Source organism: Chelonoidis abingdonii, chromosome 6, assembly GCF_003597395.2.
Source record: "Chelonoidis abingdonii isolate Lonesome George chromosome 6, CheloAbing_2.0, whole genome shotgun sequence".
Lineage (NCBI taxonomy): Eukaryota > Metazoa > Chordata > Testudines > Testudinidae > Chelonoidis > Chelonoidis abingdonii.
Window position 1 is genome coordinate 106,468,785 of NC_133774.1, and position 26,202 is coordinate 106,494,986.

Consider the following 26,202-nt stretch of genomic DNA (forward strand, 5'->3'; position numbering starts at 1 on the left):
AAGGTGTAACTGTATTGCAACCATGAAACTGTGGTTTCTCCTATTGGTGGCTATCCAAAGTGCTCCACTCAAAAAGGGATTTCAATCACAGTGTGGAGGCTCCAGAAAGTTAATATAACTTGAGGATATATTAATTTTCCTGAAGAATCTTTGCAGGGCTGTTGGCAGCCCACTCATTTCCATCTTGTTGACACTCTCAAATCCCTAGACTAACAAAGTGTTCTGCTTGAGGTCTGGACAGTAGGAAGAACTCTGCTAGACAGATGGCTGACTCCCCTGTTGCCATGTGAGAAAGGTATGACCCATACACAGAGGGGACTTTCTGCCTAAAAAATCATGGGGCACAGTTGCACCCAGTGTCTTGCCCAAATTCACAGATTTATATCTTGCAACTACCCAATTGGATGAGTTACTGTTTCCTTCTATACTCCACCTCCAAAATATCCTATTATATAATGTACTGCTGCTGAAAGGCTGTGATTTATTATATATGCTTTTTTTTTCACCACAAAGGTTGCCTGCATTTTATTAGTAAGAGAATTAATGGCTACATATATGTAAAACTGAATTGAGGAGAAATATTCACGGAGTGAACCTTGCAGATATTTCCTTCCCCTGCTCCCATTGAGACAAGCATCCCTATAACTTGTGCCAGGGATCTTTATTGACAAAGGAGAGATCTCACTGAGTTGAAGATTCTGTCATTCATTTGCAAAGATATGGAGTGATCCCTAGCATCTAAAGCAAAGAAGCCAATGCAGCAAAATGCCCTACTTTCAGTGTTTTTCTAGACCGAACACAGAAACCTCATGACTTTTCAGGAAGGCAAAGAAGAATGAGATTCTAGACATTTTTCTTTAATGAGGAATTATTGGAAATTTTTGCCTCTAGAAATAATATGTTACTGGTTTAGGATTTCAGCCACTTTTTCAAAAAAACCTTTTCAGTTCACCTTAAACTTAAAAAAAATCCCACCTAAGACGATGTGAAAAATGTTTGTGGTTAGCTTAGCCAAAAGGTGAGCAACAACATAGCAAAAACAGAGATCTTGGATTGTGTGCAGCTAAATGCAAATGTGTTTGGCTAGCTACAGATGGTATTTTAGATAGCCCTGTTAATATCTATCATAAAGCAAAGAAAGAAACAAGCTAAATAGTTCTTCTCCTCAGGGAATCTCAAAGCATTACTTCAGATTTCAAAGCCAAAGATAATAGAAAATTGAATTTCCAGCCTTTCCTGTGCTACATATCAGAAATAAATCTCATTTTGATAGCTGGAGAGTTTGAACTTTCTGCAAAGATATGTGCATTTGGTACAAGGCAAATGATATTTTAGAATAGGGAAGAGATTTTTGTTTTTAAGTAATATTTTGAGTTGATTTATCAATTTGCATTTGAGGGCTTTAGTTTTGTTCTGTTTTTGTTTTGTTTTTTAAAAGTATTTATGAAATAAAATAGAATGTCAAAAAGTGTCATTGGTTCCTTGGTTTATTTAGCATAAAACAGGAGCCACATGCATGATACCTCTTCAGGATGCTGGGGTCTGATCCTGTTTCTATTGAATACAATGATGATGCTCCTTTTGACTTCAGTGTGAGCAGGATCACATCTGCAAGCTCTGCATCCAGGAATAATGGGTCTGTACTTTGTGACATGACACAAGAAGTAGAAGGTGTGATAAAAGAAAAAGAGAATGAGCATATTGTCCTCAGTACCATTAAATACTTTTGCTTAAATTTTGTTGATGAGATGACATTGGCATCATCAATGCAAGAAAAGCTGTACTTTTATAATTACTATTTATTATTTGTATTGCAATAGCACCTTCAAGTTTTAGTCATGGACCAGTGCCCCATATGTTGAGGCTGTATAAACAGAGTAGAAAAGTCTAAGTTTTGCAAGAAACATCATGGAAGTTTGAAAATCTAATAAGATTTTAGTCTTCTGTACCAAATACTTTTCTTCTCTGGCTTTGAGTACTTCAGCAAATATCAGAAAGGGGAAAAAAAAGATCTTTTTGTTAAAAAAAAAAGTTCCCTTTTCTTCTGCATGGTTTAGTCATAACATATTCTGTGTCATGCAGCAATATCAGAGTCATTGTGATTATGCTATCTGAGACAGATGAAACAGGCAATGAATAAACTATGAAAGACTTGCGAGGTTTATGGAATATGTAAAAGATGGGGAGTGGGATCAAATTTGATGTGAGATTGAACAAACAGGAAATTCTTTCAAAGTAACTCTTTCCCCTTTAAATTCCAGAATGCCTAATATCCTTTTATTAGTAGATTATATAGACTTTTTCATTACCTGTATTTTTCAATGTACAAAAGTATTATCTTTTATTAAATGCCTGCTAGAGGTTTAGAACTCTTATTTTGCACCTGTGCTCTGTTAATCTTCTCTGCTAGATCTTTAGCATTTTTTCAACTGTGGTGGTTCTTTGTTCTAAATCTAACATCTTTGATGAGACCAAATCCAACTTTGATTCAAATTTAGATTCAATAGCTGCTAAAATTGTGTCTAGTAAAACTTTTGAAGTGGCCTCTATTACCATTTGTTTAGGGGTAGATCTCTGATCAGCTAATTGAATTGCCGCAAAAGAAATAATGGCTAGCAGAGACTGCAAAAGGGATCGGGAAGAGAGAGAGAACCTAATCCCTTTTGTTGTCAGAATATGAATTTTTCTATCACTCCTCCCTCTCGGACCTTCTGTCTTCTTTTAGGAGCCATAAATGAAAAGCAAAGAAGACTCCATAAAGCATTTAAAAATTAAAAAAAAAACAAATTAGAATTTATAATTAAGGATTTAAATGAGAAGAAATCCTCAAAATAGGAAAACTATATGGTGAGCTGTGCTGGGAAATCAGAATATAACCAGGGAGAAGTTGACTATTATGAATACACAAATATTGATTAGCAATCCATAAACAATGTGGCAAAGATAAAAAATAGTTCTCTACTTCTTTAAAGTCACCTCCAAATATACAGTTAATCAAAATGCAGTTACACGCTTCTTTAAAAAAAAATGTAGGATATTGACAAACACAAAAATTTCCATTCAGGACTCTAACTTTTTGCAAAACTCTTTAAATTTCATGTGCCAAACCTAACACCTTCTCATATAGGACAATGCAGTCAAAACAAAATTATCAAACTAAGTTGTTTAAAGTTGTTCAGAAAATACATTCCAGGCTTTTTACAGATCTCTCAATAGATCTTAGCCTTTATTCTCAGTCTTCTCAATCATAGAGCTATATTCATCTTAGTTATACTGACATAAACCTGATTCTCCACTCCATTAAGCCTTGTCTAGACTAGAAGAAAAGATGCTTCTGAGTTAGCTCAGTTGAGAGAATTTACCTCAACTGAAAATCCCAGTTAACACCAGTGTAGACACAGTTTAACAGCTTTAGCTTGATTTTTAGCAGGTCAAGTTAGAAGTTAGGCAAGGCCTAAGCCAGTAGAATTGTCCAAAAAGTTCTTTGAATGTGTTGAGGACAAAGTCTTGTTTCAGAGTGTGGAAAAAGTAACCAAGGTCAGCCATTTTAGACTTGTTTCTAACTAACAGGGAAGAATTGGTTGCAAATCTGACGGAGGAAGGCAACTTGGGTGAAAGTGATCATGAAATGATAGATGATGTGATTCTAAATGTAAGCAGAGTCAGGATGAGCTCTACCCTGACATCTGGTGATGAATTACGGGGAGTGTGCAAAGGAATTTCAGGTATTTGTATTGGCACACCCACCCCACCTAGCATAGCCCACAGCAGCCTGGGATGGTTATTATGACAGCTCTGGGATCCCCAATTTCTTTGTTATTGGGGCAGGAGGAATAAAGTGTTGTCACCCTGATTATGTGAATAAGGAACTATGAAACTGCTTTATGACAGAGATGTCTCAATATCAGTTACGTAGCACTTGCTAGACAAAGGACATGGGTGCCAAAATACATTGAAATGAGAGAGATTGAGGACTGGTGTGAGTACCTGATAGTATGGGCCCCCTTTGAGTGCCTGGAACACCAATTGCACATCCTCCTCTCTCCACTGTTGAAGAGTAGAGCTAATTTTGATTCCATTAGGAGTCTATCCAGAGGCTGCTGAGCTGAATTCATGTTGGGTCAATGGTGCACCAGCACTGAGGCTCCCTTACTACAAGCTGAAATCACTAAAAGAGCTAAGCTTACTGAGCTGAGATCACTCAGTGCTGTGTTAACTAGTGGGGGAGCCTGAAGATCTATCGCTAAGTGGCTGGCAGAGCGGAACAGTTTGCAGCATGTTGGAGCAGCCCATGGAACTGTGAGCGGAGTGGAGCGGTTTGCGGGGACAGCTGGAGTGGTTCATGGGTCGGCTGGAGGAGCGGCACAGCTGGTGTAGTGAAGCTGGTCGTGGTAAAGGCTACAGCAGAACTCCACAGAGAGGCAGAGCAGTTGGCCCTGGCCCGCATAAGGTGCCCCTTAACACCCTGTTTGTGCCCCCCCCCCCATTTCCACCCAGGCTGGGGGGTAAAACTCTGCAGATAAACTTTTGAACTTTGAGGTGGCACTGAGCAAAGACTTTCGGGTTGTTGGACTTTGGGGTGATTGGATTTAAGACCCTAAGGAGGAAAGGATATTGCCAAACGTACTTGGAGGTGGGTTTTAGCTTACGATTGTGTTATAATCCTGTTTGTGGTGTTTCCCCAACATGATGCCGCATTGTTTCCCTCCTTTATTAAAAGGATTTTGCTACACTCAGACTCCGTGCTTGCGAGTGGGGAAGTATTGCCTCCTAGAGACGCTTGGCGGGGGTGGTATGTAATTGTCCCAGGTCACTGGGTGGGGGCTCGAGCCGGTTTTGCATTGTGTTATTGAAACGGAACCCCTGGATACTGAACCCGGCCCTTGTTGCTGCCAACTCAGAGGGGCAGAAGGGTTACATAAGGAAAGGGAGGAGTCAGAGCATCAGAATAAAGGCAATAGACTTTAAAAAAGCAGACTTTAAGAAACTCTGAGAACCATTAGGTAAAGTTCCATAGAAGAAAATCTCAGAGAAAAAGGAATTAGGAGAGCTTGGCTGTTTCTCAGAGACAATATTTAAGCAGGGCCGGCTCCAGGCCCCAGCGCTCCAAGCGCGTGCTTGGGGCGGCATGCCGCGGGGGGTTCTCTGCCAGTTGCCGGGAGGGCGGCAGGCAGCTCCGGTGGACCTCCCGCATGCGTACCTGTGGAGGGTCTGCTGGTCCCGCAGCTCCGGTGGAGCATCCGCTGGCATGCCTGCGGGAGGTCCACCGCGGCTCCAGTGGAGCATCCACAGGCACGCCTGCGGGAGATCTACTAGACCCGCGGGACCAGTGAGCGGCAGAGCACTCCCCTCAGCGTGCCGCCGTACTTGGGGCAGTGAAATGGTTAGAGCCGGCCCTGATTTAAGGCACAAGAGCAAACCATCTTGATGCAAAGGAAAGATAGGCAGATTAGTAAGAGGTCAGTATAGCTGCATCTGGTGTTCTTTAATTACCTGAAAATCAAAAAGGAATCCTACAAAAGATGGAAATGTGGAAAAATTTCTAGAGAGGAGTACAAAAGAATAGCACAAGCATATATGGAGAAAATCTAAAAGACTAACAGCTAGTCTACACTAGAAGTGCTATAGCGGTGCAGCTGCACCGCTGTAACACATCTGATGAAGATGCTCTATGCCAATGGGAGAGAGTTCTCCCATCAGCATAATAAAACCACCTTCGCAAGAGGCAGTAGCTACATCAGTGGGAGAGCTTATCATAGTGCTGTCCACACTGACGCTTAAGTTGATGTAACTTATGTCACTCAGGGTGGTGGCCTATTCACACCCCTGAGTGACGTAAGTTATACCAACATAACTTGTAGCATAGACAAACCCTAAGGCACAAAATGAGTTTCATCTAGCAAAGACATAGAAGGCAATAAGAGGAAATTCTATGAATTCATTAGGAGCAAGAGAAAGATGAAGAGTGCAGGTGCACTACTTAGTGGGGAAGAAGAACCAAGAAGGCTGAGGTGTTTATTATATACTCTGCTTCAGTCTTCACTAAAAAAGTTAATTGTGACCAGATGCTTAACACAATTAGTATAATAACAAGAGAAAAGGAACACAAGCCAAAATAAGGAAAGAATTGGTTAAAGAATATTTAGATAAATTGGGTGTATTCAGGTCAGCATGGCCTGACAAAATTCACCCTAGGATATTTTAGGAGCTAGCTGAAGCAATTTCTGAACCTTTTGTGGTTCTCTTTGCGAACTCATGGAGTATGGGTGAAGTTCCAGACAACTGGAGAAGGGCAAACATAGTACCTATCTTTAAAAAAAGGAACAAAAAATACCCAAGGAATTATAGGCTAGTCAGCCTAAATTCAATACCTCGAAAGATACTGGAACAAGTTGTTAAGCAATCAGTTTGTAAGTTCCTAGAGGCTTCTAGGGTCATATGTAATAGCCAATGTGATGGGTTTGGTCACAGAGATCCCCTTGGTACTGTCACCTGATGTGCTGAAATTACCTCTGACAATCCTTGGGACAAATCATGCTAAATCAACCTAATTTCCTCATTTGACAGGATTACTGGCCTACTAGGCGGGGAGAAGCAGTAGAAATGATTTATCTTGATTTTAATAAAGCTTTTGACACAGTCCCACACGACATTCTCATAAGCAAACTAAGGAAATGTAATCTAGTATAAAGTGAGTACATAACTGATTGGAAAATTGTACTTATAAAGTAGCTATCAATGGTTTGCTGTCAAATTTGGAGGACATATCTAGTTGGGTCCTGGAGGGGGTCTGTCCTGGGTCTAGTATATTCAGTATTTTCATTAATGACTTGGATAACAGAGTGGAGAATATGCTTAAAATCTGCAGAAGACACCAGGCTGGGACAGGTTGTCAGCACTTTGCAGAACAGGGTTAGAAGTCAAAGGGACCTTGACAAATTGAAGAAGTGGTCTGAAATCACCAAGATGAAATTCAATAGGGATCAGTGCAAAGTACTTCAATTAGGAAGGAAATATCACATGCACAAAGATAAAGCTGGGAATAACTAACTAGCCAGTAGCACTGATGAAAAGGATCTGGGGGTTATACTGGATCACAAATTGGTTATAGGACAACAGTGTGATGCATTTGTGAAAAAGACTAATATCATTCAGGGTGTATTAACAGGAGTGTCGAGACACAAGAGATGGGAGGTCATTGTTATACTCTACTTGGCACTGGTGAGGCTTCAGCTTCAGTACTGTGTCCAGTTTTGGGCATCAAACTTTAAAAAAGATGTTGACATATTAGAGAACATCCAGAGACGAGCAACAAAAATGATAAAAAGTTTAGAAAACCTGACCTATAAGAAAAGATTGAGAAAAATTGATTATGTATAATCTGGAGAAAAGAAGACTTAGGGAGCAACTGATAATAGTCTTCAAATATACTAAGGGCTGTTATAAAGAGGATGGTGATCAATTGTTCTCCATGTCCACTAAAGTTAAGACAAGAAGTAATCTTTTTAATCTATAGCAAGGGAGATTTAGGTTAGATGGTAGGAAAATTTTTCCAACTGTTAGGATAGATAAGTACTGGAATAAGTTACCAAGGGAGTCTGCAAAATCCCTGTCATTGGAGATTTTTAAGAACAGGTTAGACAAACACTGGTCAAGGATGAGCTAGGTATACTTGCTTCAGCATGCTGGGGTGGGGAAAGAGATGGTTGGTGACCTCTTGAAGTCCCTTCCAAACCTACATTTCTATTGTTCTTTATCTATATCTGTAATTGTGTATATTTATCTATGATGCCAATCCTACAAACACTTATGCACATGCTTTATTTTATTCATAGGTGTAGTCCCTATGAACAAGTCCTGTGCGTAAAGTTGTGTATGCATAAGTGTTTTCAGACTACATTTTTACTCATCACCATGAGATCTGAGTGTAGGGTGACCAGACATCAAGTGTGAAAAATCAGGACAGGGCGTGGGGGGTAATGGGAGCCTATATAAGTAAGAAAAAGACCCAAAAATCGGAACATCTGGTCACCCTATCTGAGTGCCTAAGACTCCTCTGTAGAATTTGATTCTGAGGCAGGTGGGGTATACTGAGACAGGAGATGTTGTCTTTTGTTCTTAGTCTTGGCTAGTTATGAAATGAAATATTTTATCCAACTGATATTGATAATCAGCTACAAATTAACATTATCCACAGAGAACAGGATTTAAAAAATCAGATGAACACAAAGCAGCACTCCCTACCATATTGAAGGGAGCTTTCACAAATCTGATTGTATCCCTAACAGATAATGTATACATTGGAGAGATAAAATACCCATGTTACATATGAGACAAACCATCCAATTCTACAGGCTGTAAACCACAGGCAGAATTTCTACCCACACATACAAACATATCCACTGCCACCACATCTAGACTCTAATGTCCACACAGCCAAAGAATTAGATACCAGAAATGTCAAATATATTGCCACTTCACTGTGTAGCAATGGAGGTTTTCAGCTTCTGTGATTTTTAAAATATACAAGATAAGGTAACCCTGCAACCTTCAGTGGTTACTCTTCAAAAATTTTCTAATTGCTTTAGATTTAGGTTAATTTAATAATAAGTTTAGCTCTATGTTTGTTGTTTACCCTAAATGTTCCCTGAAATATATATAGGAAGTATACAATGCAAAATTTAGCAAATTATTAAAACAACTACTGTGTATTCTTTTTGTTTGAAAAATAATAAATACTGAAGTTTTGTGAGTTTGACCTGACATTTTCCTTGAAAAGGGTAAGTATCAATAATATTTACCTTATGGCAAGTTTGACAGTATTGACTTTTTAAAATAACAGTTTATTTTATGTAGCATTTTGGGATACTTTGGGCCAAACTCACTGCTGGCATAAGTGAGTACAGTGTCAGTGAGCATTTCACTATTATAACAGTGGTAAATGTGGCCCTCAAATTCTGGGCTCAAGCCTTTCATTCCATAAAAGCTTATGTAAAGTACCAAAGCATCCAAAACTCAATCTGTCAACACAGAGCCTGGGTGCATTTTACATGGAATATGGCACTGAACAAATGAACAATCAGTTATGTTATTCAAAATTATTACTGTACTACTGACTGAGTAATTATATGGTTCTTTCTGTCTTAGGTGCAATTCTACAATGAAATATATAGACTTGCTTCCCATGAGATCTTAGCTACCAACTCCCTGAGTTTGCTGAAGTCTGCCTTCTTGAAATCCATAGTCTTTATTTTGCTGTTCTCCCTCCTACCATTCCTTAAAATCATGAACTCTACCATTTCATAATCACTTTTACCAAAGCTGCCGCCTTCTTTCAAAATCTCAACCAGTTCCTCCCTGTTTGTCAAAATCAAATCTAGAATAGCCTCTCCCCAGTAGCTTTCTCCACCTTCTGAAATAAAAAATTGTCTCAAGTACATTCCAAGAATTTGTTGGATAATCTGTGCCAGCTGTGTTGTTTTCTCAACATATGTCTGGGTAGTTGATGTCCCGCATTACGACCAAGTCCTGTGGTTTAGATGATTTTGTTAGTTACTTAAAAAAAGCCTCATCCACCTCTTCTTCCTGGTTAGGTCGTCTGTAGTAGACCCCTAGCATGACATCACTCTTGTTTTTACCCCTTTTATCCTTACCCAGAGACTTTCAACAAGCCTGTCTCCTATTTCCATCTCAACCTCAGTCCAAGTATATACATCTTTAATGTATAAGGTAACAAGCACTTCATCCTTTTTTCCCCTGGCTGTCCTTCCTGTACCCTTCTATACCAATATTCCAGTCATGCAGATTATCCCACCAAGTCTCTGTGATGCCAACTATGTCATAGTTGTGTTTATTTACTAGCATTTTGAGTTCTTCCTGCTTATTCCCTATACTTCTCGCATTAATATACAGACATCTAAGATACTGATTTGATCCCTCCCTGCCAGTTCTGTCTTGTCTCACCTTTATCCCTGCTACAACAGCTCATACTCCTCCCAAATTCCAACCCTTTTCTCAGGTCTCCATGTTTTTGACTTACATGTGGGCTTTTGTCACCTGCCCCCTTCAAACCTAATTTAAAGCCCTCTTCACGAGGTTAGCCAGTCTATATCCAAATATGCTCTTCCCCTTCCTTGATAGGTCGAAGTGGTGTCTGCCATCCTCCCAGGCTTGAGGGTACATGGCTTCTCCTCCTCCACCTTTGGGGGTGATTCTTCATTGCTCATTGCCAGGGCAGCATAATGGTTTTCCATCACTATGGTGGGTGGCTTGGGAGTAGGGGTGGAGCACTGCCTGCTATAGGTGCCGACTCTGTGGGTGCTCCGGGGCTGGAGCATGCATGCGGAAAAATTAGTGGGTGCTCTGCACCCACTGGCAGCCAAACTCCCCCCTCCTTGCCTCCTCCTCCCTCCCAGCTTCCTCTCCCCCACTGCCTAACAGCTGTTTGGCAGCACTTAGGACTTTCTGGGAGGGAGCGGGAAGAGCAGGGATGCAGCGTGCTTGGCAGAGGAGGTGGAGAAGAGGCAGGGCAGGGATGGGGATGTGACAGAGCCATATCCTTCTCCCCCAATGGTGTGATAGCAATCCTCTGTAGCTGGATAGCTTCCTCAGCCTTGGATGTCTCCATATGAATACTCTTGAAGAATTCCTGATGGGCACGGATGCTCCGCAGCCTAGCCACCTCCTCCTGTAGCTCTCCCACCTGCTTCCTGGGAGATTCCACCAGCAGGCACCTTTCACACTTGATGGTCCCCCCAACCTAACTTTCTCAGAGTGGGAAATGCAGGCCACAGTTTCTGCAAATCCACACCAGGATCTGTATAGAGGCATCCATGGTTAGGTTGTCTGTCTGGATACAGGCACAGGTGGAGGAGACTGGAGCAGTATTGGCACTGGCAATGTGTCCCTTCATGATCATAGTAGTTATATTATGACTCCCGCCCACAAGATCCTTCTCAAATTCCCTTATTTGTGATCCCGTTTGCTAGCTCCCCTTGATCACTTAGCCTCTGGCTTTTAAGGTCTTCTCTCCTAGATCAGCCCTATCCCCTTGTTAATCACACAGGGGAGGGTGATCACAAGGCTGATTGAGGCTAATCAAAGATGATCCAGGGAACAAAGGCTCAGACAATCCCCAGACACAGAATCCCAACCAGCTCTAATCATAAACAGCAGTAAGAATAATTTTTTTCACAATATTTCATTTCTGACTGAAATCAGGAGGTTCAGAGAGCCTCCAAAAAATAAATAAATAGTAGTAGAATTCAGTTTGAATTTTGGATGAACATTTGTATAGGTCCCTATTGTATGCAAACCAGTTCACTCCCTCCCTAATTAAAACATCTTTCAATGGCAAAATGATAAAAATGAAAGATCTATTACAATGGGAAGATTTCAGATGAACCCCAAAGGTCAGATGCACTCCAGGGCTTGTGCAACAGAAGCTGTCACATTCCAAGATATGAGACACTGGTGGCAGTAAGACAACCTAGTTTTTGCACAATAGGTGCAAAATATGTACTCAGTAAAATCTACCTGTTGGAAGGTTTATATCAGGTTAATATTAATGTGAAATATTTTAACAACAAATTTGTATATATAGATTTTGGTGCCCAATTTTTGGCACCCAAGTCTGAAAATTTTGGCCTAAATCTTCAGAAAGTAGGCTCAATCTGAGGAGGGAATCTTAAAGTTAGTTATATCGTATCGCATCCTATATTGTCTGTTTACTGGATTTTAATCCCCAGATATTTCAGTGGGTCTGTGTCATGTGCTATTCACTGTGACCTATCACTGCTGCAATTACCACGCAAGAGCTGTAGTCTTGGAAATGCCTGCATCCATGGAACTCCAAAGATGACATACCAAGTGGCAAAGTGTGACAGAATGGACATTGCTAACATTTTTATGCTCATTTTTGTTGTATCCATATAGCACTCAATTCTTTTACCTATACTGCTGTTGACTAGCACATACTCACCCAAGTAGTCTTATTCAAGTTAATGGGATAACTCACATCAGTAAGTACAGTGGACTGTAAAATAGCGCAGTCAGTGTGCAGTGCACTCACTACCCTCTTGGGCCACGTCTAGACTACCCGCCGTATCGGCGGGTTAAAATCGATTGCTCGGGGATCAATATATCGCGTCTCATCTAGACGCGATATGTCGATCCCTGAGCGCGCTTATATCGATTCCGGAACTCCACCAAAACAAACAGAGTTCCAGAATCGACATGGAGAGCCGCAAACATCGATCCCGCGCGGTGAAGACGGGTGAGTAAATCGATTTTAGATATTCGATTTCAGCTACGTTATTCACGTAGCTGAAGTTGCGTATCTAAAATCAATTTTCCCCCGTAGTGTAGACAAGGCCGGTTGTGCAAATCATGAGCAGGACTATAAGAGCTTTGGGGAATGTATTCTCAGCTGCAAGGTCTGAGTTTCCCGGGCAGTAGTTTTTCTAACAATGTGAGACTTACACTATTTTAAATCCTTTTAGTCTGAAATTACTGGTCTTGGCAGCATACCCACTATATCTAAACTCCAGGAACGCAACCATATGTCTTCTTTCCTTTGTATTGCCTCTTGTGCCCTTCTACTGTGATTTTGCTTTTTTCTGCCTGGGTATCTGAGTCTATGTTCTTCACCCTTCCTTTGTTGGAAATCTCCTCTGTGTCTCATCCCATTCCCAGCAGGTCCTCTGTCTTACACTAGTGCCTTTCCACACTATTGTTTTGTCAGTTTCCCAACCTCTCTTGGGTAGATGACTTCTTTCCCACAGTGCTGTGTTCCCTTCCTATCCCCTACTCCATTTGCCCCCCTCCCTACTGGCCCCTTCTTTCCTGATTACTATATCCATCCCCTTATCAGCTGTCTTGTTCCCATGCATCTACTTCCTGGTCCCATTTCACTGTTCCTCTTTCCTTTAGGGCCTCCTTTCACTCTTCTGTCTGTCAAGAACCTCCACTGGCTTCTCTCCCAAGTCTTCAGTGCATTTGATCCCAGGGGAACTGGGACAGACATCAGGGAGAGCAAGTTTAAAAGAGGATGAACTGTTAAAATTTGAAGCCTGTAGTTAAGATAACCAGAGTTCTAACTAAACAATGTATTCAGTCCTGAGCTCTCTATTCAGGGAAAGTCCACACTGAAGTCAGTGGGAGTTTTGTCTGGGTAAGGAATTCAGGAGCTAAATCATCACTGTATTTTTTTTTTAGGGTTAAAACCAGCATGTACAGACTAGAACTTCCTTTGTTATAGAAAGATTTTTACAAAACTATATAAAACCCTTTCTTCAGTAAACTTCTCTTTGCTCTAAATGAGACTAATGATAACATTTATACACATGTATATGTGTGTGTGCACATTTACATACTCATGGAGAAAAGAACAGAGACTGTACAAATATGAATACATATCATTACATATGATCAATTTTTGCTAATATGTTGATTATTCATGTAACACAATCTTTTACAGAGAATAGTGTAAAGTGTACAGCACTTTAAAAATCATAGTGATAAAGAAAAGACTGTAGACTTTATTTTTATGCCAGTTTTCCCTGTATCACATAAGTGGCCTCAGAAATGCTCATCTAACAGAATCAAGTGTTTGAAATTGTTAGTAGAAACAAAGGATCTTTTTAAATACCAGATTTGCATATCATTATAATACCTTAGAATGAAAACTAAGATCAAGATGTCTATTGAAATTTACCCAAGTGAAAACAACTCTTTGAATAGAACATGCAGTACATCAGCTCCAAACAATGGGCTAAGAACAAAATAATGGGCTAGCATTTCTATAATTAATTTCTTAAGTGCTTTCATGAATATGAGGAAAGAATAATTGATCTGAAAATTCCTCATCAGCTTGTTAGATATCTATAAATTTTAAGATTGCTATTGCTGTTAAGTGTTGAATATTCAGAAGTGCAATTATTAAAAGTTTTACATTAAAGATAGAACTGAGTGAAATTGAAGAAAAATGTCACATTTATGCACAATTTTTCTCCAGTACATTTTGCATGAATTTGAATCCCTCAAATATCATTTTACATAACATTTTGGAAGACTGGAAATTATTCATAATGAATCATGCAAAACTGGAAAGAAAGTGTCTCACAGAAAAAAATGAACTTCTGGATGAAGAGGAGGTGATGCTTCTCAAAAACCAAATTCTCTAGAGGATTAAGCACAGGCTTGACTGTCAGGAGGGTCCTCCAACGTTCAATTCCTTCTTTTTCCACTGACTGGCCTTAATAAATACTGTGTACATACATAGCTCTTTACAAACATTTTTAAGTAGATGTCACATAACCCCATGGAGTAGGTAAATACAAATTATCTAGCTTTACAGATGATAAAACTAAGTCTAAATTAACTATCCACATTCAGCTCAGGGTTGAACAAAGACTGTGAATGGCTTGTCAACTACAGAACCAGTTTCTCCTCCCTTGTTTCACACCTCAACTCTAGAACAGGCCTCATCCTCCCTGATTGAACTAAACTCGTTATCTCTATTGCTTGCTAGCATATATATACCTGCCCCTGGAAATTTCCACTACATTCATGATGAAGTAGTATTCACCATGAAAGCTCATGATCCAAAACGTCTGTTAGTCTATAAGGTGCACAGGATCTCTGCTGCTTATCACATTCAGCCAGGTCTACACTGCGACTTTAAATCGTTTAATGGCCGATATACCGATTAACGCTGTGTCCGTTCACACGACGTCGTCATTATATCGACTTAATGCTCCTTAAATCGATTTCGGAACTCCTCCAACGAGAGGAGTAGCACAAATTCGATAGTGATAACTCGGATTAGGGTTCGTGTGGACAGAAATCGACGTTATTGGCCTCCGGCGGCATCCCAGAGTGCAGCACTGACTGCTCTGGACAGCAATCTGAACTCGGATGCAGCGGGGAGGTAAACAGGAAAAGCCCGCGAACTTTTGAATTACATCCGTTGCCCAGCGTGGAGCTCTGATCAGCACGGCTGGCGATGCAGTCTGAAATCGAAAAGAGCTCCAGCTAGACCGTACGGGAGATACTAGGTCTGATCGCTGTATGGGGAGACAAATCTTGTTATCCAGCTCCGTTACAGAACACGAAATGCCAAAGCGTTTGAATAAAAAACTCCAGGATACACAGCGCTGCTGACAAGCGTAACGGGAAGCCAGAGACTCAAGATGCGTCATGAGGAGGGAGGGGGTACTGAGGACTCCAGCTATCCCACAGTCCACAGCAGTCTCTGAAATTATTGCATTCTTCGCTGAGCTCCAAGTCTGTAGTTCAAACACAGTGTCTGGCGTGGTTCAGGGAACAGCTCCCAGTTTATTTCCCCTCCCACCACGTGAAAAAAAAAGAAAGATGCTTGTGCTATGGCGTTTGCTCAATGCACTCTGCGAAAAGGCGCCAAACGGTTGTCTGCTGCCTTCACAAAGGGAGGGGTGAGCTGTACCCAGCACCCCCGGGCAATGTTTTCTGCCCCATCAGGCACTGTGCTCTTAACACGAAGTGGGACTATGGATAGCTGAGGAACAGCTACCCACGTGCACCGCTCCTGAAATCGATGGTAGCTTGGACCTGGACGCAAACAATCGATTTCGGATCCCACTGTGGACGCACCTAACCGATTTTATTAGATCTGTTTTGTAATATCGGTTTAAGCTCATTCGAAATAATCGTGCAGTGTAGACGTACCCTCAGACAGCAAGTCAGCATTGGAACCACCATTAGAACCTTTGTTTTTAGATTCCAAACCTACAGACCCAGTCCCATTCATTAGGTCATACATTTTCAAAAAGTGACTGTCATTTGATGTGCCTCAATTTTTGGGTGTCCAACTTGAAACACATTAAAAGAACTTGATTTGCAAAGAGCAGGTTCTCAGCACTTCTGCAACTCAGGCCTCTGTAAAGTATCTAAAATAAATGATGGTACCACAAATCAATCACTCATCTCTCGGAAAGTTAGGCTGTGTCTACACTAGTACTTTAGTCAGTAAAACTTTTGTCAGTCAGGCATGTGAAAAAAACACACCCCTGACCAATATAAGTTTCACTGACAAAAGTACCTGTGCGGACAGCACTCTGTCAGCTGGAGATGCTCTCCTGCCGACATAGCTACCGCCGGTCATTGAAGGTGGTTTAATTATGCAGGCGAGAGAGCTCTCTCCCTCCAGCACAAGGAAGCTACATAGGAGACCTTCCAGCAGCACAGGTGAAGCAGTACAGCTGTGCTTCTGTAAGGTCTCTAGTGTAGATATAGTCTTAGTCCTTAACTACAGTGCTTGTCCCTAAATCCCATCCAGTCAAGTCACTTCACTGTAGCAAGTGACTTCTGAAATTTGCAGTGAAAAAAATCACTGTTCACCATTTCAACAATCCATGTATGCCTATAATTCTGCAGAAATTTTACATAATCACTCTGAACTTTATTAAGCACATGTGCAAATGTGTAGATTTCTTGAACGTCTGCTGGTTCCTTATCTTTGTGTCTTTTATTGTAATGTTGTAGAGCTTGGATCATATGGAAAACTAAAATATTATGACTCAATGACTGAAGAAGGTAAGAAATATTTTAGAATTGTTTGTATTTGCTTTTTGTAAGTCTTTTTAGTGCTTTTTACGTGTTTGCTTTTTCTTTTTTTTATTCTTCCTTCTTTTGAGGTATTATGTATTTCCTCTTTGCATGATTTCACTGACATAGTGTGATCCGCCATCGTTCTTTTTTTTTTTTTTTACATTTTTGTCATTTGCATTTGCACTTTTGTTTCTTTCAGATGAAGACATACAACGGATAATGTTTTCACTGAAGTAAATATTATATATATACTAGTATATAATGTATACTTATATCTATATATTTTATACTGTGGCTTTGACATAACACATTCAATAAGATATGCTCATTTATGGATGACCTAACCACAAAGTCTGAGAAGAATTATTTAATGACTTCAGTCTTCTGAATTATTCAACAGCTATGAGTTAATCTGATTTTTTAAAATGCCTTCCAGTTTTTTTGGCATAATTTTGAGGGCATAGTTAACTTAAACACAGATGTTAGCATTAAGATTCCAATCCTGCTAACATTTATAAGTAGGAGATACTTAGGGCCTATCCAATGCCCAGTGAAACCAATGGGAGTCTTGTGATTAACTTAGAAGGTCAGTGCTTATAGCTCTGACTCAGGAAAGCGTTGAGACATGTTTAACTTTAATTACATGTTTAAGTCCTAGTGCAGTCAACATTTCCTTAATTGGGAGGTAAATGTTTGCAGAATCAGGGACTATTGTCTAACTACCTGATTGCATCTGTCAAATGGGTGGTTACAGTAGCATTTGGATTTGTAATTAATTGCACATTCAAAGTTGAAGACCAGCTTGAGACTGCTGTAAAAATTGGCCATGTGTTCATATTCATTTCTAATGCTGCATATATGAGACAAATAGCTCAGGGGTTGTTTTTTTTTGTTAAAATGAGATATTTTCAGTATCCAAAATCAAGCTGAAATATAGGATTTTTGAAAAGAAGTCTTCAAAACTATTTGTTTTATTATGATTTTGTTTTTGTTTCTTGTATATGCGTTAGTTCCTCAGAGAAATAAAACATGTAGCAGCTCATAGCCAAAGGCCTGCTCATGCAAGTCAGTGAGTACTCTGTTTTCACTGGCTTCCCCTCCCATGCTGCAAGATGCTGACCTCTTCCTTAGATGGAACTGGCTGCCGACTCGCATGGAAGACCATGAAAGTTGAAGCTTTGCCGCACTTTGCATGGTTGTCCAGCTGGTACACTTAGGGCTAGTCTACAGCTGTGTCTCTCCAGGGTGTGAAAAATCCACATCTCTGAGAGATGTAGTTAGGCCAACTTAATCACCAATGTAGAAGTACTAGAATTCTTCTGTCTGCCTAGCGACTGCCTCTCAGGGAGGTGGATTACACTGAAGTGCTGAACCTACACATTTTAAGTGTAGACATAGCCTTATACAATGTGTTATATGAATTCAAACTACTTTATTCCTATTTTGTCATAATAGCATAGACTTCATATGAAATCAAATAATGTGCTACGTTAACCAAGTAACAAACTGCCAGTAGAAACATAAGGATTTGCTCAACATGTTCAAAATGTTGTACCATCTATTCTGATATCCTGCCTCTGTTAGCATAAGTATCTCAGAAGTACCTGAATGTGAAGTGAGGAGAGAGGAAGTTCATTTCTGACCTTGTGGCAGTCAACTTTATGGCCTGGAGCATAAGACTGAACTTTCCTTATCTTGCATGACTATAAATGTTAGCTTATTAATGATCAGTACATTACCCAGCCATAGTATTTGACTTTCTGACCGCTTCTCTTCCCCGCCGCCTCCACCAGTGAATAAAATGCTTGAAAAAAATTGCTAATTTCAAATATAATTATACTGTGAAACTGTACTAATGAAAAGCTGTCACACAGCTCTATATAACCTTTTTCCTTCAGCACAGACAGTTCTGTATGACAGATATCCCAGTGAATAAAGCAGCTTCTGGTTTATATTGTTCCCAAGCAACAGTGAGGTTGTTAGACATAGTCAGAAAATGAGGGGGGAGGGGGAATTTCCTGCAGAAAATTTTAACTTTTTGACAAAAATATCAAAATCCATACTTTAACTGCAAATGAAAATATTTTGATTCAGAAATGCCACTGTGGTGCCTCATGTTCCCACTCTCCCATGGGAGATGTAGTTTGATTAGAGAGCCCATCCCATGTAGTTTGATTAGAGGCTGGGCTCTCTAATCAAACTACATCTCCCATGATGTACCATGGTCCCCCTCTTGGTGAGTAGATGCAGTGCATCATGTGAGGTAAAGGCTAGCTGGGGAGCTTGGCCTATAGAGAACTCCCATGAGGAACCACAATGGCATTTCCAGAATAAAATATTTTGAGGGTTGATTTTTCTTTTTGATTTTCAGGTATTTGGTTTTTTGACAAAAAATTGAGAATCCAATTTTCCATTGAAAAACAAGTTAGATAGAAACAGAAAAAGCATGTAGCCCTGGGCTATTACTGACCCAGCAAAATCAAATAGTATTTGCTGCCAAAAGCACAATTCTCCACCTTAGGCTAGTAAGAATGCTGTATATATTTCTCTCAGAAAATGACTAAGCTACAATGCTTCATGAATTCATCACCTTCAGACTAATGTAATGCTCTGTAACTGGCCCTAGGTAAGAAGTTCCAGAAGAAACTATGGCCATGGGAGGCATGTGAACCACCCGGGCCACATGGGCAGAGTAGGAAGCAGGTGGAATCCTCGGGACAGAGCTTGTGCGGGGCCACCCCTGGCTGTTTCGGGAGATTCAGCTTCCCCTGGCCTCCGATGCCTGCTGCACATGATTATGACTATTACTGAATATGGCAGCTTGGCTCCTATAAAGGATGAGTCAAAGACAACATATTATGCTTCACAGTTTATGCTGCTTCCCCATTCAGGTTTCTGATTTACAAAGCCCTAAATGGAATCTGCCCATGTTATCTCTCAGACTGCCTCTTCTTCCATGACTTCCTATGGCCACTGTGGTCATCTGTACTACGCTTAGCAGAGCGTTTGTATAGATTCAATGAAGCTGGCGCTCAAACCTTCTCAACAGCAGATTCGAGGCTCTGGAATATCTCCTAAAGGATATTGAGAAAAGTCCCTTCCTCTATATCTCCAGGTCATACAGTAAAACCTACTTCTTCACTATAACATGCCTCAAAGAAGCAGAAGAATATTAAACAATTCTTCTAAGCTTAATGGTACCTGATTCTTTTTGAACATTTAACTTCATTTGTAAAAGAATTAGAATAACTTAATTGTGACTAGACCATTCATAAGTCTCCTCTCTTCCTTCATGAAGTAAGATACCAAAACAAAAATTACCTAGCTTGTATTCTACATAGTCTGGGAAGGTAATATTTATTCCTTTGAGATCAAACTGCACCCATCCATGTTATGCAGTGCTCCAACAAATAGATCAAAAGAAAAATTCCACTGCCATCTTGGAGGAGGAATGTCAATTTTATAGCTGCATGTTGTCAGAGTGATGTTATGTCATATCCATAAAATATCATTTGTTTCTTAACGTTTAGAAAAATCCAAGTCAATATGTACAGCACTGTAGTATGTGCAAGTTAGTTAGCTTAAGCTAACTATATGATGACTGTCTGAAAAGTATTTAATGTTACAACTTTGCTACCTGTAACACAGCCATCTTGAAATCACAACTGTGAATTTCAAAGTGCCTGTCTCTTTGTTATTTCTGTATTGATCTGCAGTTCTTTCTGATGCCTTCTTTCCAGTGTTGGACCATACTGCTTTTATATTTCTGGATTTGTTAAATACTGACTATCACTGGATAAAAGTGACTTGTATGAATTGAAAATGTTTTTTGCTGTACATTTTCAAGTTCCTCCCTTTACAACAATGAAATTATTTACAACAGCACTGAGATTAGTGGAGATATTCCAGTTTTCCACTATTCTAATTGAGAGCAGAATCTAGTGCCAAATAAGTATAAATCATTATTACAATAACATAAATGTATATACATTCCATCCCTCCTCTCACTTGCCCTCCCTCCACACAGACAGTTGATTAAATGATCTGTCCACTTCAAAATTATAAATGGACTGTATAAAAGAGAGTTCTGTTATCTCTTCATCTGGAAAAACTTTCCCATTTTAATGTCTTGACTAAGGTGACCAGATGTCCCGTTTTTATAGGGACAGACCTGATTTTGGTCTCTTTTTCTTATATAGGCTCCTATTATCCCCCACCCCCTGTCCCAATTTTTCACACTTGCTGTCTGGTCACCCAAGTCTTGACAACTGACCCACAAAGAAGCTTCTGTGCTGCGCAGGAATTCATTGATCTTCTTTTGTAATGTTACATTGGAATATATGCATTTCAAAGTCTTATGCAAGTTCCTGGACCATCACATATCAACTACATTAAGGCAGCAGTGAAACTATTAAGTCACATCCTATCCTTCCTTTTTAGTATTTTTTCTTCAAGCTGGAAGGAACAGTAATATGGATGAACCCTGGCTATTATCTAGACCAGAGGTCCCCAATGCAGTGCTTGCGGGCACCATGGCATCCGCTGGGGCATCTAAGTGCGCCTGCGTACTGGCCAGCAGACGAGCATCCACAGAAATGCTGCTGACAAGCAGCATCATCCAGAGGTGTAGCCACCGAAATGCCGTCGATGCCTCTGGATGATGATGCTTGTCGGCGGCAGTTACAATGCTGGTTCTGGCGGGACCCAACTGAGAGTGACAGTTCAGGACAAACTACTTAAAACAGGGCAGTCACAGCCCAAGGCTGGGTTTTTCCACCTGTAAGGCAAACCAAACCAGCCAGACCAAGAGGACTTTGGTTTCACCCCACTGGTCACACAAGCTAACTACAAGTCACACAAGCAATTCCCTTAGACACTCCAGATTCCCAGTATCACTACCAGTGCCACTCATTATGGGAACAAATGGTTATGAAAACCAATACCCCAGTAAAAGAAAAAAGGTTCTCCTGATCCCAAAGGACCAAGCCCCAGACCCAGATCAATATACAAATCAGATCTTACCCACAAATCATGCTATTGCCAATCCTTTAGAATCTAAAATCTAAAGGTTTATTCATAAAAGGAAAAAGATATAGATGAGAGCTAGAATTGGTTAAATGGAATCAATTGCATACAGTAATGGCAAAGTTCTTGGTTCAGGCTTGCAGCAGCAATAGAATAAACTGCAGGTTCAAAACAAGTCTCTGGAATATATCCACAGCTGGGATGAGTCATCAGTCCTTTTTGTAGAGCTTCCGTTTGTAGCAAAATCCTTCCAGAGGTATGGAACAGGATTGAAGACAAGATGGAGATGAGGCATCAGCCTTTTATGGTCTTTTCCAGATGTAAGAACACCTCTTTGTTCTTACTGTGGACAGTTACAGCAAAATGGAGTCTGGGGTCATGTGGGCAAGTTCCTGCATACTTTGCTGAGTTACAAGGTGTATCTGCCTTCTTTCAGTGGTCAATTGTATAGCTGATGGTCCTTAATGGGGCATCAAGCAGGCTAGGCAGAGCTAACACCAACTTATCTGGGATGTTTCCCAGAAGCACAGCATAAGTTTGAAATACAGACAGTATAGAACCAATATTCATAACTTCAATTACAAAACTGATACACATGTATAGACAGTATAATCATAACCAGCAAACCATAACCTTGTCTTAGACACCTCATTTGACCCCCTTTATACAAGATTTGGTGCCATGACAGGACTTTGGTTGCAACTATGTTCTATTTGGTCACAGTTCAAATCAATAATGTGACAGCGGCATTTCGGCGGCGACGTCTACTGACATTCCCGCTTGTCGGCAGCATTTCGGCACATGCTCGTCCGCCACCATGGTCCTCCATGGCTCGTCATATGGCACCTGCCAAACGAAAAAGATTGGGGACACTGATCTAGACTACTCTATACATATCTGAATGGTGATACTAGAAGAGCAGAGCAGTTTAAACACTCTCCTCAGGTACTAGTTCAGAAAAACCGTGCCCTCAGTTACATCTAACCCACCTGATTTCAATGAAGGCAGAAATTTTGGGGGCCAGTGAAGATCAGCAGGCAAGAACCCAAATCTAATATTATATCTGAACCCACAATTTCTGCAGGGCTACTCAATGTACTATTGTCTCATCGCTATGTCAGGTTGATCCTTTTAAAATTAGAAGAGAATTTTGTAAAGATTATTTTAACATTTAAACTCCACTAGCCTTTAGTAATTTTCATGACATCTGACAGAACATATTCCTGCCTGTTTCTTCCTCCATTTCCAGCTCCAGAGAGCATATCTACACTTGATAGCGATTCTGTTTCCTAATTAGGTAGCTGAATGTGAGAGGGAGTCTTGCCCAGATGTTTGATTCCCCTGTCTTCTGTCTCTTTCATCTAAGGCTATGTCTATACAATAGACTTCTGCCAGCATAGCTGTGATGGTCAGGGAGGTGAATAAGTGTAATCCCTAAGTGTCATAACTGCCAGCAGAAGCCCCTAGTGTAGGCATATTCATACTGGCAAAACTGCACTTATTTTGTTTGTGGGTGTGGTTTATTATTCCAGGAAACAGTGCAGTTTTGCTGGGATTGCTGCATGCACACTAGGAGTGCTTTGCTGGTATTGTAAACCAGGATTCCTATACCAGTAAAGCACTTCTAGTGTGCACGTAGCCTGAGGTATTTCCAGTATTCTTCATAATCTCACATGAACGAGAGCCTAGAGTCTCAAGTTCATTTTCAAATCTACACCCAGTGACCGGAACGAAATAATACTGAAGTGCCCAAACCCATTGACTAGAATTTAACTGTACTATATTTCATTCATTTATTGTTTCACTTCTTCAGAGTGGCTTGTACTCAGACGAAAGTTCTGTTTAAAACTGGTCTCTTTGCTGAGATATAAACAGCGTCATTGAAAGTACAATTCTAGGCTTTTCAGATTCCATTTTACCCCACTTGTTTAGAAATGACACAAGCATAGCAGCAAACTCTGTAGAACCAGTATAAAATAGCCAAAAAGCTAAGAGTGGCCACTTTGCCTTAATGGAAGTGGATTCTGCATGGTAACAACCAGTGGTCACTGCTGTAGTGGCCTTACAAATTCAGACTATTTAGCACTTACCCCTTTCTGCTGTTGCTCACAGTAAGTAGGCTATTGCTATGTAATGTTCGTAGTGAGAGTAATAAATGAAGTTGTTTCTAAAATGCTCCTAGCGCTGCAGCAGAGTAGCTAGTTCTCACTTTTGGCTGTCTCACTTTTACATCAAATAGATACCACAATTACTGTGGTATTTTCAGGGCTGAAAATGTCAACTCACCAAAAGATCTCAGCTTTCAGGTCTACTTTCTGGTTCCTCCACCTGCCCTACTGAGTCTCCAGCTTTGGATAGCATGAGAGTAGCCAGGGCTAACTGCTGTGATCTAGTTGCTGACTGGCTTTTCCGCTCTCCTCCATCAGGCACCCAGAGGCTACTAGGGGAGGAGCCCAGAGAAGAGCTGATCAGAAAATGGGGGGAGAGGGAGTTCTGTGCTAAATGTAGATGAAAACCGCAAATATTTAATCTGAATCGCAATTGCCCATGAAAATTTCATCTTTCCACTGAAAAACCAAAAACTGCTGCAAACTGAAATTTTCAACCAAAACTGATGGAAAATGGCTTTCTGACGGGAAAAAATTGTTTGTTTGTTTTTTGAGGATAGTAAATACTTTTTGCAAAAGCTTTCATTTAGTTGAAAACCCCATTTTCTAGTGAACAAATGTTTGGATGGAAAACTTTTGACCAGGCCTTGAGATGAGTAGCTGTTGAGGAAAGGAGCTGCAGTATAAGAACAGCAATTGCTAAGGCAGGAGCCTTGCTTAAGGGGTACATTGAAGGGAGAAGGACCTGAAAGGGAGAGCCTGGAGGTGTGTGCACTAATGAATTGCAGGGAGAAATAGAACTGATGGTTAAGAACAGCAGAGGAAAGAAAAGTAATGTGTTGGGAGGAGTGGGAAAATGAATGAGAGAAAAGAGAGACTCAATATACTTATATGGGAGGATTTATGTATCCATAATCAGGATAGGTGATAGATTTGAGGAGGAACTGATGATTTTTGGAAGTACGTGTACTGTTTGCCTACTTCGGAACTTTAAAATTTGCATAATATTTGCATTTGTAAATGTTTTGAAAGCTTTTCCAAGGCTTTTTGTTGCACTAATGTAGACAAGTTTGGTTGTCGTTAGAAATCCATCTTGAGTGGAACCTAACATATTTTTAAATATGTTGTTATAGCTTCTGAACAGTTAATTAAGGATATGGACACAGTGCCTCATGAGGTGTGGCTCAGTGTATTTAACCAACACCCTCAAGAGTTTGTCCAGATTGGGATTTGTTTGAAATATGTTTGTTGCTAATGGTCAGCCCATGCCTAGAAGACACGATGACCAGCTAATACATTTTTAAACATAGATCTCTCTGTTTATGCTAGGTGCAAAGGTGTCTATGCTAGGTGCAAAGTCATATTCAAATTTCTTAGTTAAAATGTGTGTGTGTGTTTACAAAGCTGATTTATTTTCTCAGTCTAGACAAACCCAAACACAGTAAACTCTTTACTACTGGAGATGCGAACTCAGCCCAGTATCCACTCAAAGCTAGCATCCAGATGCAGTTAGCTTGTATGAAATTGTCTAGCTAACAAGGATTTATGTTATAAACTATTTTGCTTGAAAGGAGCTTTTGCTTGACATAAATTGATGGCTAATTTGTTTAAATACACTACCCAGTTTCCTTCAGTGGCTCATTAACCCAGCCCACTAAGCTATGGTATTTACATTTAAGCCTTTTGCAGAAAATCTCATCTTAGATATTTGTTTCAATAAGGTTATGTACTTCATTTCTTATTGTGGGCTGAGGGTTGAAGAGTTGGTGAGATTTCTTTAATCTTAAAATATTTATTAAATATACCATTTGAAAAAAATGCTACAATTACTACATTCATGCTCCTCTGATTTTTCTTTAGTCTTGCAGTAATAAAGTATAAATACATGAGAAAAAGTATTCCTATAAATATACTATGAATAAAGTAGGTAATTGCTGCGTATTACCATACATATGCTGCATGTAGTGTGTTATTGGTATTAAAAGAACCTAGAAAAATGTCATCTTAGAAAGCACCCTTTATGGATTGGCATAATGCAATTTCCATCCCAACTTCATGTGCTGTAGGTAATACAGATATATCATCTGAGACCATACTATACATTTTCTACCAATAAAGAAAGTAAGGAGGTAATAAGTTCTTTTTGTTTGTTTTCTCTGTAGCAACGTTAATACTGATGAGACCCTATGATTCCTTTTAGCTTCCCAAAGAGATCTATCATCATTGTTTCTGCATAGCTTCCAAAAAAAACCCAAACAGGAGATAGCGTTCTAAAAATTTAATTTAGATCAAAGTATAGTATTTTAGCGTTTTCCATTTGGATTTTTCATAAAATAGAATCTCCACTTGCTATATTTTACATCAAACCTCCTTTTGTCATCCTTTCTGAGCCTTATACATCTCATAGTGCATTAAATAAAACACAAGCGGCATGTGTGTTATCACATTGCAGGATTCCTTTTGTAACCCACTCCCTCGTACA

At 40.1% G+C, this 26,202-nt stretch overlaps 1 protein-coding gene across 5 annotated transcripts in view; it reads left to right on the plus strand.

Moving 5' to 3' along the window:
- Nucleotides 1-26,202, plus strand: part of SLC24A2 (solute carrier family 24 member 2) — a 195,800-nt gene that overhangs the window by 122,912 nt on the left and 46,686 nt on the right. For 4 of the 5 annotated variants that reach the window (XM_032797550.2, XM_032797549.2, XM_075067304.1 and 1 more), the window contains one exon: nt 16,522-16,572. The exons of the other annotated variant lie outside the window; for it this stretch is intronic. In XM_032797550.2, coding sequence (XP_032653441.1) covers nt 16,522-16,572 — 51 coding nt within the window. The remainder of the gene's footprint in view (nt 1-16,521; nt 16,573-26,202) is intronic. 5 annotated transcript variants of the gene reach the window in all.